At 39.4% G+C, this 12,733-nt stretch overlaps 1 protein-coding gene across 1 annotated transcript; it reads left to right on the top strand.

Annotated features, from left to right (window-relative positions):
- The first annotated feature begins 4,035 nt into the window (after nt 1-4,035).
- Nucleotides 4,036-11,436, top strand: NEXMIF (neurite extension and migration factor). The gene is made up of 3 exons (XM_043569837.1): nt 4,036-4,162; nt 4,835-9,206; nt 9,812-11,436. Exons 1-3 carry the CDS (start codon nt 4,084-4,086, stop codon nt 9,903-9,905), a joined length of 4,545 nt encoding a protein of 1,514 aa, XP_043425772.1. The 5' UTR covers nt 4,036-4,083; the 3' UTR covers nt 9,906-11,436.
- The last annotated feature ends 1,297 nt before the right edge of the window (nt 11,437-12,733 follow it).

The raw sequence follows: 12,733 nt of genomic DNA, 5'->3' as shown, positions 1-12,733 counted from the left end.
TAGTTTCATTCACCTGTCTTTTCCACGGCAGTGCCTGGTACACTACCATTACTACCTGTGGTGCCTAGTCAATTTGTTGAATTTATTTAAACTGGTATCCTAAAGATCAGCACTACTCAAACCCCAAAGGTTATGTTGTATTTATTATTTTCTTGCCTTGATTTTTCCTTTTTTAGTTGGAAATGCCAAGAACAGCCCTTCAACACAAATGCTAGGGTAGGTCACTTAGACTCTGAGACCTGAGGCTTAAAGGCCTTTGGGGAAGAACATAGCAGCCTACCGTGACAGTATATATGAACCCTTTACAGGCCCAACTGAGGGGAAAGGCAGGTGAGAGGGGTTGCTTTTCCAGTTTAATTGAGCATTTCCTTGCTTTAAAATACCTATCTCCATGCTAATGTTATTTCAATACCATTACAATGATGATTTACCATGATCAGCAAAGCAATTTGTCATACATAATTCCAAAAGTGCTAATCAATTTTAGCTCAAAATAGGTTTTTAAAACCCCACAAAATTTGTTGTCCTAAAATGCTGATCAGTCGGTAAAAGCTAAAGCAAGCCAAGAACTGTTTGAATTACAACCATAAAAAATTAAAATCCCTCTCCCAAATCATTTTTATAAGCAGCCAAGATATAAATAAAAATGTGAGAAAATATATGCCTTCGGGTTGTCTCGCTTAGAGCTGAGCTTTGAAAAGACATAGGAAAGGACCACAGGATTATCTATTCAGGGTTTAGCCTTCTAATTCTGCAGAACAAAGGCCCAAATAATTTATAATCATTACATTAATATCTATAATACTTAGTTTTACCTGTTGAAAAAAAATGTGAATCTAATAGGGCCAACCTTACAAGATAATTATAAGTACAAAATGAGATAATTTCAGTAACCTGGGGGGTATTCATGCATTCTCTTACTTTCCCCCTCCCAACTCAATAAGCTCTCATACCCATCTCCATTTCTCCTTTATTTTTTGCTAAAATGTATTTCTTCTATTCTCAACCCTTTAAGATTCCCTTTAATTTAGGGGTGCCTGGGTGGCTCAGTTGGTTCGGTGACCGACTTCAGCCCAGGTCATTATCTCACAGTTTGCCAGTTCAAGCCCTGCGTCGGGCTCTGTGCTGACAGCTCAGAACCTGGAGCCTACTTCAGATTCTGTGTCTTCCCCTCTCTCTACCCCTCCCCTGCTCATGCTCTGTGTCTCTCAATAATAAATAAATGTTTAAATTTTTTTTTAAAAAAAGATACGCTTTAATTTAGAGCCATAAATCCTGGGTGCTTGATCTGATTTTCTATTAGAGGAAAATTATGTGCTTTTTTATGTTTATTTATTTTGAGAGAGAGAGAGAGGGAGGGAAGGAGGAAGGGAATGAGAGAGACAGAGACAGACAGAGACAGACAGACAGACAGACAGGAGAAGGGCAGAGAGAAAGGGAGAGAGAGAGAATCCCAAGCAGTCTCTGCGCTTAGCACAGAGGCTGACTTGGGCTCGATCTCATGAACTGTGAGATCATGGCCTGAGCCAAAATCAAGAGTTGGATGTTTGGGGCGCCTGGGTGGTGCAGTCGGTTAAGCGTCCGACTTCAGCCAGGTCACGATCTCGCGGTCCGTGAGTTCGAGCCCCGCGTCGGGCTCTGGGCTGATGGCTCAGAGCCTGGAGCCTGTTTCCGAATCTGTGTCTCCCTCTCTCTCTGCCCCTCCCCCGTTCATGCTCTGTCTCTCTCTGTCCCAAAAAAATAATAAACGTTGAAAAAAAAATTAAAAAAAAAAAGAGTTGGATGTTTAACCACCTGAGCTACCCAGGTGCCCCAAGGAAAATTATGTTCTTACAATAATAACATCCCAGAATAAAGTTACAATGACATTAATATGTCCCCTGACATAGTATCCTTGTCTTGTGTGACATTGTATGATTCTTCATATTTAAGTATATTGCTCCTGCATATATTTTATGGTACATTAATTTTTACTAATAATTATTACTTGTCTGAAGCAGCTGTTCTTTATTTTATTACCTGAAAGAGGGTGGAAGTATATAGATCAATAACATGTGGAAATTTGTATTTCTACATCTTTGTTTTGGCCAGGGGTCAGAGGTGGTAAGAATTATAGAGAAAGCATTTTATGTTTTAAGAAAAAATACTTGGTCTCTTGGTCAGGAGACTTGAGGTTTTTTCACAGATCTACCATTAGGTTTTTTTGAGACCTTATTTTCTTTTTCTGTGCATTGGTCTTCCTGGTGATAAAAATGGACTTCCTTGTAATTAGCCTTAGGCATAAGGGACAAGAAGATACTAAATTATTGAAACCTACAAATAATTTGACCTTTATGAAGTCCCTGCCAAGATAGAGTTAGTTAGGCGGTGGTTAAAAAAGAGTAAAATGATACCTGAAGTTCAGTTGAGTTTCTTAAAAAGAAAGTTGCACAGAGAAATCCATCATGGCAGTATGATTCCACATGACCCATATGATTCTCTCTGAAGCAGAAGCTAAACCATCTGATCTGTTTATTCATTTCTACCACAAATGAGCCCTTCTTGCCAAGGGGTGGGGACTTTGACATTGTTAGCTTCTCCTCTCCACTTATTTTTTTATTATTTTATTATTTTTTAAAATTTTTAATGTTTATTTATTATTGAGAGACAGAGCACGAGCATAGGAGGGGCAGAGAGAGGAGGAGACACAGAATCCGAAGCAGGCTCCAGGCTCTGAGCTGTCAGCACAGAGCCTGACGCGGGGCTTGAGCCCACAAACCACAAGATCATGACCTAAGCCAAAGACGGACACTGAACCGACTGAGCCATCCAGGTGCCCATTCTCTCCACTTTTTAGAAATCTCCAGCCCTTCTTTTTGTGTAAATACAACAAGTAAGCATATCTTTCTTTTTTCTCTGGCACCTGTGGTTTATTGGCTACTCTCAAATCAGGCCTTGTGTAAGTAGAAAGTTAGGCAATTCTGATATATAAATGTTAGGGGAAACTCAGGGCCATCTAACATTTTTAAAACTAGATGATTGCCTAATACGGACTTCTTATTTTACAGATAATAGGTAAAATAGTATAGAGACTGAATCATGTAAAACTCTGCTTACTGCTTCTTGTTCCCTCAATGCTTGTCCTACCTTTTATAGTATATCCATGTAGTAGGATAAATGAATATACACTTGAGATTTTTGTAATAGCTGCTTGGCCATCAGCAGTCTGTGCTTTTTAATAAAGGGATGGATACTTGGCTGAGAAGAAGGTCTAGGAAAAGGGGGGTTGTGAAAAAAGGATTTATAGATTTTCTGATAGCATATGGTAGATAACTCCATCTCAGATGGCCTTGTCTTCTACTGTTTTGCATATACCTACCACCCAAGTAGGCGGGCAGGAGATAAGGGACTATAGATATGTATTCTATGCCCTAAAATAGATGATGTAGGGAGTTTTCAGAAATTTAAGCTCTTCTTTGTAGTAACATTTTAAAATCCTGCTGGGCTTTGAGGAATATTTGTCATTAACAGAGTTAAGATCATGAAAGTTTAGAAACCAAGAAAAGAATTCTTTACCTTTTTCCATCCTTAGCAGTCAAATTTTAAGGCAGAGAGAGAGAAAATCTGAGTGTGATATATATGTGTGTGTATGTATGAATTGCCTTGTTTTTGAAGAGCTTTAGATCTTCTGAGGTGGAAATGAGGCAAACAAAAATAAAGCCAAACTTTACATGCATACATTCCTTCTCTCGTGTTACTCTGGACTCTACTTTGCATCCTTTCTAACTGTATGGCCATGATTAGGTTAAATATATTCCTATCTGGAAGAAGGCATAAGTCTGCCTGCTTCAGATTTCTATTATAAATAGTATGGTGGCCTACAGGGGATAGAAGGATCTAGGGTATAAACTATGAAACAAAAAACAACAGTGGTGATGAAGCCAGTCTGGAAACAGATAAATTACAGTGAGCCTTTTAAGATCTCTCTAGCTGAAATAACCTTAAAACAGAGAAAAAATATATTTAATGACTAACATTATATATTTGAAATGTGCAGGTTGGACAGCATTTGGACTTGGAATGAAAAAATAAGAGGTTACATTCATGGATAACCAACAAGATAAGGCTGTTGTTGCCTCAGCCAATGGAGAAAACGCTCTGATTAATGGGGTCAAAGAAAATGGTAAGAGAATTTAATTATAGTATATACTACCTCTCCTAGCGGTCCTTTGGTGTTACTACACCAAATAGATTTTTAGCATCTACAAAATTGGAGCAGGTTAAGTCTAGGGTGCCTTTGAGATTGATATTAATCCTAAATTTTATTCCACCAGATTTCTAACTGGGCTAGAAGGGTCTCCAAGAGCTATTTAATCCAACCACTGTGCTCTTGCAAACCATCTCTGTCAGATGAATAAATTCCTCAAAATTCCTAGTGAATTAGGCTTGGAACATCTAGATTCAGAGGAGCTGCTAGAACAGAGGTCTGATTGATAGGACTAAGCTTTATAGATTGAAACCATAAATATCCCATCTGAGCATTTTCCCACCCTGGAAGCCTTAACTTTCCAATTGATCAAGCAGTCCAATTATTTCCCAGTTTCTGAGAGAGACATCTCTGTGTCTAAAGAAAAAGCTGAATCTAAAGAAATACTATTTTTCACTTTCATGAATGTTCAATATAAAATCAGCGTTGTTCTTTAACTTTGTAGTTTCTAGTTCTAAAGCTAGAGAAGCTGAACCTTAGTTTATATAAGATCAAGTACCAGAAACTGATCTAGGGAAAGAGTGGTCTAATGAGTAGTGGTCTAAGACCTTTAACTTTATTTCTGTCATTTCTTTCCCTTTTCTCCAGATTCAGAGGACCAAGATGTGGCAATGAAGTCATTTGCAGCTCTAGAAGCTGCTGCACCAATCCAGCCTATACCAGTGGTTCAAAAAGAGACCCTAATGTATCCCAGGGGTCTCCTGCCTCTGCCTTCTAAGAAACCCTGTATGCAGAGCCCCCCATCTCCTTTGGGCCTAATTGAAGCACCTGAGCATGCTGCTAATAGTGCTTCTGTGAATGCCATCTCCCTTACATCTGGTGTTACAAAAGGCCTGCATACATGGTCACTGCCCAGTGAATGTGAGAAAGCTCCATTTGCCATAATGGAGCCTGCAGGCATGTCAGCTCTGAATGGGGACTGCCTCATGCAGCCAAGTCGGACTTGTTTGGGCTGCTTCATGGAATCAAAGGATGCAGTAGATCCTGAGCCAGGGATCAGTCTGAAAGTTGGTGATCTAAATAAGGATTATGAAACCTGTGCAGTCTCTGATATAGGGATTCAGTGTATTAATGCTGGAGAAAGCATGAAATATGGAGAGCAGCTGCTTTCAGACCAGCTCCTAGGCTTCCCCCTGCACAAATCAAGGGCAGGGGAAAAACGAGAAGCTGAGAAATCTGACATCGACTTGGAGGATCCAGCTCAGAAAAGTTATTATGAGGCATTACTGTTAGACAAGTGTAATACAGAAGAGGCTTTGCTGGCAAATTCCAATCAAGATTGGGGTTACTTTGAGACTTTCATTAGTGAGAGTAAGATTGAACTGCTTGACCTCTGTTCCAAAAATGAGCTGTCCGTCAACTTATTCTCGGAAGAAGATGTGGATAACTACATGTTCGATGATGATGAGTCAACACTGGGCAGTGATGTCTGTTCCTTGAAAATTCGATATGAGTCCTTCCAGGACAATGTTCGAGACAAGACCACCCTTCTAATGCAGGAGGATGCCCAATTCAACTTTTTTCCCAGTGTCTTTACTACTTGCCCCAAACGAGAGTCTAAGAGTGGGGTTTTGAAGCAGAACAGCGATCTTTCCCAATTCAAGGTTCCTGATGTGAACATCATCTGGGGGGAGGAGGATAAAAACTTGGACAAGAAGAAAGGCAAAGAAGAGGGACAGGAAGACAAGGGTGTAGAGAAAAAAGATGAAAAGGATAATGGAGAAAAATTTGCCTTAAATAAACCATGCAGTGGGACTGAAGTAGGGCAATTTAAGAATCCAAAGCAGGGTCATCTTGCTAATTCCTTGGAGGCATCAGGGAATTTCAGTGATGACAGTTCCTTCATTGAGGTCTCTTATGATGCCATGGGGGAGATCAAGGACTGTAGCCGCTATATGGCTCGGGACACTAATTCTGGCAACTCCTCCTCCCAGCAGAACTATGGTCTACGAGCCAAGAGAAAAGTCAGGTACAGTGAAGATTATCTATATGACGTTGACTCACTAGAGGGTGAAAAAGTAAATGAGAGGAAGGAATGGTTGCCAGGTGGTTCCAAAGAGGAAGATGATGATGAATGGTGTCCCAAAAAGAGAAGAAAAGTAACCCGTAAGGAGCCCCCTGTTATTATCAAATATATCATCATCAATCGCTTTAAAGGTGAGAAGAACATGCTGGTGAAGTTGGGTAGGGTAGATTCCAGTGAGACAACAGTGAATTTGAGTGAAAATCAGCTCAACAAATATGCCAAGCTTGCCCCCTTGAAGGGCTTCTGGCAAAAGAAGAAAAAACAGAGAAATAGCAACATTGACTCCAACAAGACACCCTTATGCCAAAAACAAAACTTTGAACCAGGTAGCTTTGAGGTGTCATTCCTGCCACCTGCTCGCAAACGAAAATCTAAACTTGGCAACAGGCACAGGATTCAAAGAATCCCATCTGTGGAAACTTCAGCAAGTGGTAAGCAAATTTCATTCTGCAGTGATCAGAGGCAAGCTTGTACTCGTAAAGAAGATGGAGCCATGAAAGGTACACTAAAGTCAGCACCTCTGGCTGTCCCCAGCTGTGCAAATGGATCACATCTAAATGACATTACAGGCCCTGACTCAGTGAAAGTCAAAGCCCAAGATGCAGGATTTAAGGGGCCAGAGAGGAAAGTGCTCAACAAAATCAAATTTAAAAGTGAAGCCAGGTTAAAATCCAAGAAAATCAAAGCTGGTCAAGAAAGCAAGTCAGTTGTTCAAATGAGCCCTCTTTTGGAAGATCAATCATCTACACCTAATTTAAAGAATGAAGCTATTCCTGGGACTTCAAACAGTTCTCATCTATCTGAATTTCATGAGGCAAAGGTTGCCAAGAATTCTACTTTCTTACCAACCACCTGCTCTTCTGAAATGCCTCTATCATCTGCTAATGTTGCCACCAGTATACCTGTTATCCCTGGAGGGTATCTGCAGACATTGTTAGATGCTTCTGACTTGTCAAATAATACTGGTATATCATACTTTGCTCACCATTCTCCAGAGCAAAATGAAAGCAGCCTCACTCAAACAGAAAAATCATTTGTGCCTCTTCAGCCTGCCCAGGACTGTGTGCTTTCCTCACCCTCTGAGTCTGAGCTACAGCAGTCATCCCAAAACTTCAAAATGGAATCAAACAACTATGGAAATGTGTGGCCCAACAAACCTACTTCTGGCCCCCAGGAATTCATGGCTGAAGTCTCAAGGGAGATAGCTCCAACACAATCTAATGAATTTGGAGTCTCCCAAGTAGTCTCCATGGAAAATAACCTCACATCTACAACATACAATCGAATCTGCCTCAGTAGTGGTGGCAGTAATTGCAACAAGGTCCTATATGCCTCTGTACAAGACACTCAGCTCCCATCTGATGACTCTTATCAATTATGTCACTTTAATAATGGAGAGATATGCTTTCCTTTCCAGCAGGGCCCAGCCAATATGGATGATGATCGGCTCTTTAGCTTTGATTCAATGGCCCAACTCTCTGTCAACTCAAGCAATTATTGTTCCTTAAGCTTGAAGTCCTGTGAAAAGGATGGTGATGATGATATTACTGATGACTTCCTGGCCCATTGCAGCCCCAAGCTGGTTATCCAGCAGAGCATTGATGAGATAACACCATTAAAGGAGTCCACTGACCTCCTGGATATCTCCAACTTCACTCCTGACAAATTCCGCCACTCTTCTCTCTCAGAAGTGTCCCCACCTGACACCCCCAGTCTTTCCCCTCAAATTACCAGATGTGAGAGTATTAAGACACTAGGAACACTGAAGGGGTTTCAAGAGGGTGTCCCAGGACCATTGGGCAACATGGAGAAAATCAAGTGGGACTGCAGTACCCTTTCACAGCAGGTCCAAGTGGATGATGGATTTACTTTAAATAACCATCAGTTTCAGTTCCATATGTTCAATGATGAGGATTCTGTCAGTCTTCTCCAAAAAACCCCTTGCTTATCAACATTTAATGATCCATCTGGTCAAATGAGTACTAACAACAAAGTGTCAAAATCAAGAAAGAAAAGTTCACCCAGCAAGAGTGGGGCTCTGAACCAAAGCTCTTCTCAGAAAAACACCAGGAAAAAATCTCTCAAAGCCAACAACAAAGGAATTGAAAAGCCACCTGGCAAAACCTCCCGCCAGGCCCCTAAGTCAACAAAGAAAGGGAAATACATGGCTGCAATCAATGGAGAGAAAATGCAAGTTGGCATTGGCCGTGGAGGAGGCCAAATCAACAACATATCCTCCACAGGAAAGACATTGACCGAATGTATCCAACACGGTGGCCCTGTGGCCTCTATGAAGATGCCAACTCAAAAGGGACTTTCTGGAGATTGGGCTCTGGGGAAGGAGAGTAACCCAGGATGGAGCGACATGAACATGAGCACGAACACCAATAGCCTCCTTGATGATGACCAACGGGAATTTCAAGAGCCTTCCTATATCTTGTCTAACATTGCCTCTGGTATGGCAGATGTGCAGAGGTTCATGATGGCCTCCATAGAGCCCCTTTGGGAACCCATGGAACACCATGGAGACCCCAACATATTCTACTCCCCTGAGTCCAATAGTCTAAAATTAAAAACCCTTAAAATATTGGCTGGGACACCACAGGAATCTAAGAAAAAGGTCAACAGTGGGTCCCCAGGAGGCACTAAGAATCACAGGTCCATCAAGGGTGTGACTAAAAGCAATGGGAAAGCAACAATAGGTGATCCTGGTCGTGCAAACATGCATGGTTATGAGGACTCTCGCTCTGCCTTCTTTGATAAAAAGTGTAATAACCTGAGCACTTTAGGCAATAATGGACCGACACACAAAAAGTTATATCGTCACAAATCCAGCTCCAAGGCCCTGAGAGATGAGAAGTGTAAGGGAAAGTGCGTGGAGCGAGAACAGGTCCACAAGGATGAGGCTGGGACAGCTTCTTTTGAAAAACTGAGGTAATACTGCACCAAAATGGCTGAGATGATGTACCCTTAGCTTTCCTACTACCTGCTAAGCCCACAGTCCCTCATTTTTTCCCTCTTGAAAGCAAAAGTTTGCATGAAAGAAACTGTCACATTCCCTTCTTTTTCAAATTAAAAAGAAAAACGTGCATGAAAATCCCTATACCTTTAAGCCACACAAAAGATTGGGCAATTTTGTTGTGGCTTAGCTAGGGATAAACTCTAACAAGTCTACTTTTTCTGCTATTCTGCATTGGTTTTTACTAATTGAGAAAATAGAACTAAAATATGCTCTTGAGTGATTTTGGAAGGGAAGGGCTTTGCAGTAAAAAAAAAAAGTTTTGAACAACAGAATCAAAAAGTCATATAGACAAAAGGTCAAGATTATTTAAGCAAAAAGAGCATAATTTGGGGGGGAAAAACAGTCTCATTGTGTGGCAATTAGGAGTGCTTTCTAGTGCCCCCTGCTATTTGTATCTATCTATCTCTGCATTATACAGTATTTAGTATGATGTAAACAAATTTAGATGGTATGATCCCTTTGTGGGACATACACTAAAGCTAACTAAGGTGGCATAAATTGTTTGGTTTTTCTGCAGGGATTCCGACTACAATCTCCTAAAAGCAGAAACAGCATTTTGGGTTTTACCTGTGTTTGAAGAAGAAACTCACATTTTCCAGAAAGACATTTGATGTTTGTGTTTTATTTCTTTCAAAATATGCCTTGTGGTATGTATGTTGACATGTAAGTGCTTAAAGAAGAGATTTTTGAAGTGTGGGAATAAGTATTTGGAAGCAAACTTTAATCTGATGTTCTATGTAAAAGACTTCAAAAAGTCATACAGTTGCACAAGTAGTTTATGCACTATTTACCCAAGGGAAAAAAAAAGGAAAACATTGTGCCAAACTACAAACAAGTGACTGTATTGTATATATTTTTACTTCTATATCAACATTTGTTTGTATTTGGGGAGCTTGTCCCTCTTGATTTACTAGAAACATTCCAGTGATTCTTGCTATTAACCACCCCCACTTATGTGGATAGCACCTATAGATCACAGTGGAAAAAATGTTGTGTTACACAATTTACCAAAACTTAAAGGATACTGTTTGAAATGTGCCAAATTTTCTTACCTCATCTCACAGATTCACCCCACAGTTTAAATCTCATTAATGAATTTAAATATATATATATGTGTGTGTGTGTGTGTGTGTGTGTGTGTATACACACATATATATATGCACATACATTATTTTGAAATTTTAAACTCTACTGTCCTGTGTGGAAACATGAGCAATTAAATAAGGCACAATAAAGTTTTGTTTGTTCCATCGTCTAATGGTTAAATTGTTGGAAAAGTCTGGAAGTCGTAACAGCTAAGTCCATCAGGGACCTAATATATGCATTTACAGAACCTTTTACAAGGAAACAAAACAGCTGCTTTAAAGTTTGTTTTCTAAAAGCAAAATCTGTAGCTGAAAATTATTTAAAGTGCAAAGTTATATTGCTGATACTTTATATCTCAGTTTTATATATTTTATAATAGTCTGGGATAAATTATAAAATAGCTATAAAATCAACACTAACGATAAATGAAGTACATAGATTGCTTTTATTTAAGTACTTTCATAAATGTTCATAAATGTGCACTCATATCAAGGCTTTAGTGTTCTTTAAGTGTTTAATCTTGCAATGCCAATGTCATTTAAAGAAAATGTTAAGGCATCTCAGTTCAACTCCTATGAGTTACGTACATATATTAGATAAGCTGAGCAATTTGTGGTAACAACTAATCAGGGCCATATATACTGAGTCTGAGGGGGACTAGTATTTGATGCCAAACACTAAACTTAAATTTCAATTTTTTATATAAATTTTTGAAATCACATTTTTATTTAGCCCTTCCCCCTTTTGTCTTTAATTTCACAGCCCCAACATCCCTCACGACTAGCTTTTTCTTCCCCTTTATTCACCACTTGACTTCTAACATTTGATCTATTTTCCTTGCACAGTTGAAGGCCTATGTGTCTGATGACTGATGCATTATGGCACAGATGAGATAATGGATGTAAAAGCGCTTTGTAGATCGTAAAGTGCTATACAGATATAGGGGATTAATATTATTAATGTTGTTGGTTGTTGTTGTTGTTACTCTTACTATTCTTACTAATACTGTTACTAACCTATTAACTTGTGAATATATAGGCTGTGGGTGGGAGGGTGGAGAATAAGTGGGTGGGGGAAAGGGAGATTTAAAAAAAAAAACAAAGGAAGATGTTTCAAAAGGAAACATTTAAGCAAAATATAAACCTACCTAGTCATTGCCACCTAAATATATTCACAAACAGAGAAGCAACATTTGAAAGTAGTCAGAGAGAAATGGAAGGAAGCCTGTCACATATATAAGTATACACACTTCCCAGTCCTTGATTACTTTCACCAGCCTGCTCTACTACTTATAGCTAGGTAGTAAAATGAACAAGCCTGTGTTCTTGATGGTGTGATTGTGTGTGTCTATGGGAATGAGTGGGTGAGGAGCATTTTGTGAGGCTGCTTCAGGCCTGTTCCTAGGTTTTGATGCTCTGTGTGCAGTGAGTCTTAGACAATTACTTAGTGGAAAGGCACCAGATGAAACATGTCTCCTACTCTACAGCTGCCATCCAGAAGGGAAAATAATCAAACTGGAACACTTTCTTCTATTTCTCCACTCTGATAGCTAGCTGTTTATACTTAATGCTATGGCTGGTTCTTAGGAACTAGTTTTTGTTTTGTTTTTGTTTTTGTTTTTGTTTGTTCTGCTTTGCTGCTAAATTTTGGTTTGGAATCTCTATCTGTATTATGATCCCCAAGACTCCAGACCTCAAAATCACTTACAGGAATGGAGTGCTCTCTATGTAACCAAAAGGTGGCAATTAAAGAAGAAATAAATAAAATGTTCCATGGGTACAATGTGTTTATAAAATAAATATGGGAACAGTTGTCCCAGTTTTTCTCAGTATCAGTTCAGCTTTGGAAAATGGGGTAGGGGTGGGATAGAAGGACAGCCTGAAATTTTGGAAAGAGTTTCCTTGTCATAACTTGCTATTATGAGTCCTTTGGAATGGATACTCTTTTAGTTGCTCCTATGGAGCCCATTAGGGGCCAATTCTAGGGCATGGTTCATCCCTTTCTCCGAAGAGAATTGACATTTTAAAGTACTGTTTTTACTGACTGAAGAGAACTGACATTTTAAAGTACCATTTTTAATGGCCTACAGTGCATTATATGTTTTTAACACATATATTAGTGACTTGTAATCAATCATTTTGTACTAACACATAACAAGAAACTCAGTTTTATTAATGAGCAATAGGACAAAGCAGAAGATGCTTATTCTCTTAATTTCACTTAATATCCTCTCAGTACATTATGTGTTGAGCTCTTCAGTTTTTATGGCTTTTTTGGTCCTGTCACTGCTCACAATTTTTTTTTTCTTCCTGTCACAACATAGTAGGCCTGAATTTTGGAGATCCCTTATTCG

This window comes from Prionailurus bengalensis, chromosome X (assembly GCF_016509475.1).
Source record: "Prionailurus bengalensis isolate Pbe53 chromosome X, Fcat_Pben_1.1_paternal_pri, whole genome shotgun sequence".
Lineage (NCBI taxonomy): Eukaryota > Metazoa > Chordata > Mammalia > Carnivora > Felidae > Prionailurus > Prionailurus bengalensis.
Note: the sequence above shows the minus strand (reverse complement) of the source record. Positions and strands in the feature narration are given on the sequence as shown.

What these genes read in the sequence shown, in the direction of transcription:
- NEXMIF (XM_043569837.1), top strand. Translation starts at nt 4,084, where the DNA reads ATGGATAACCAACAAGATAAGGCTGTTGTTGCCTCAGCCAATGGAGAA. An exon ending in TAATGGGGTCAAAGAAAATG is followed by an intron (nt 4,163 to 4,834) that starts GTAAGAGAATTT and finishes CCTTTTCTCCAG; the next exon opens with ATTCAGAGGACCAAGATGTG. An exon ending in GCTTCTTTTGAAAAACTGAG is followed by an intron (nt 9,207 to 9,811) that starts GTAATACTGCAC and finishes GTTTTTCTGCAG; the next exon opens with GGATTCCGACTACAATCTCC.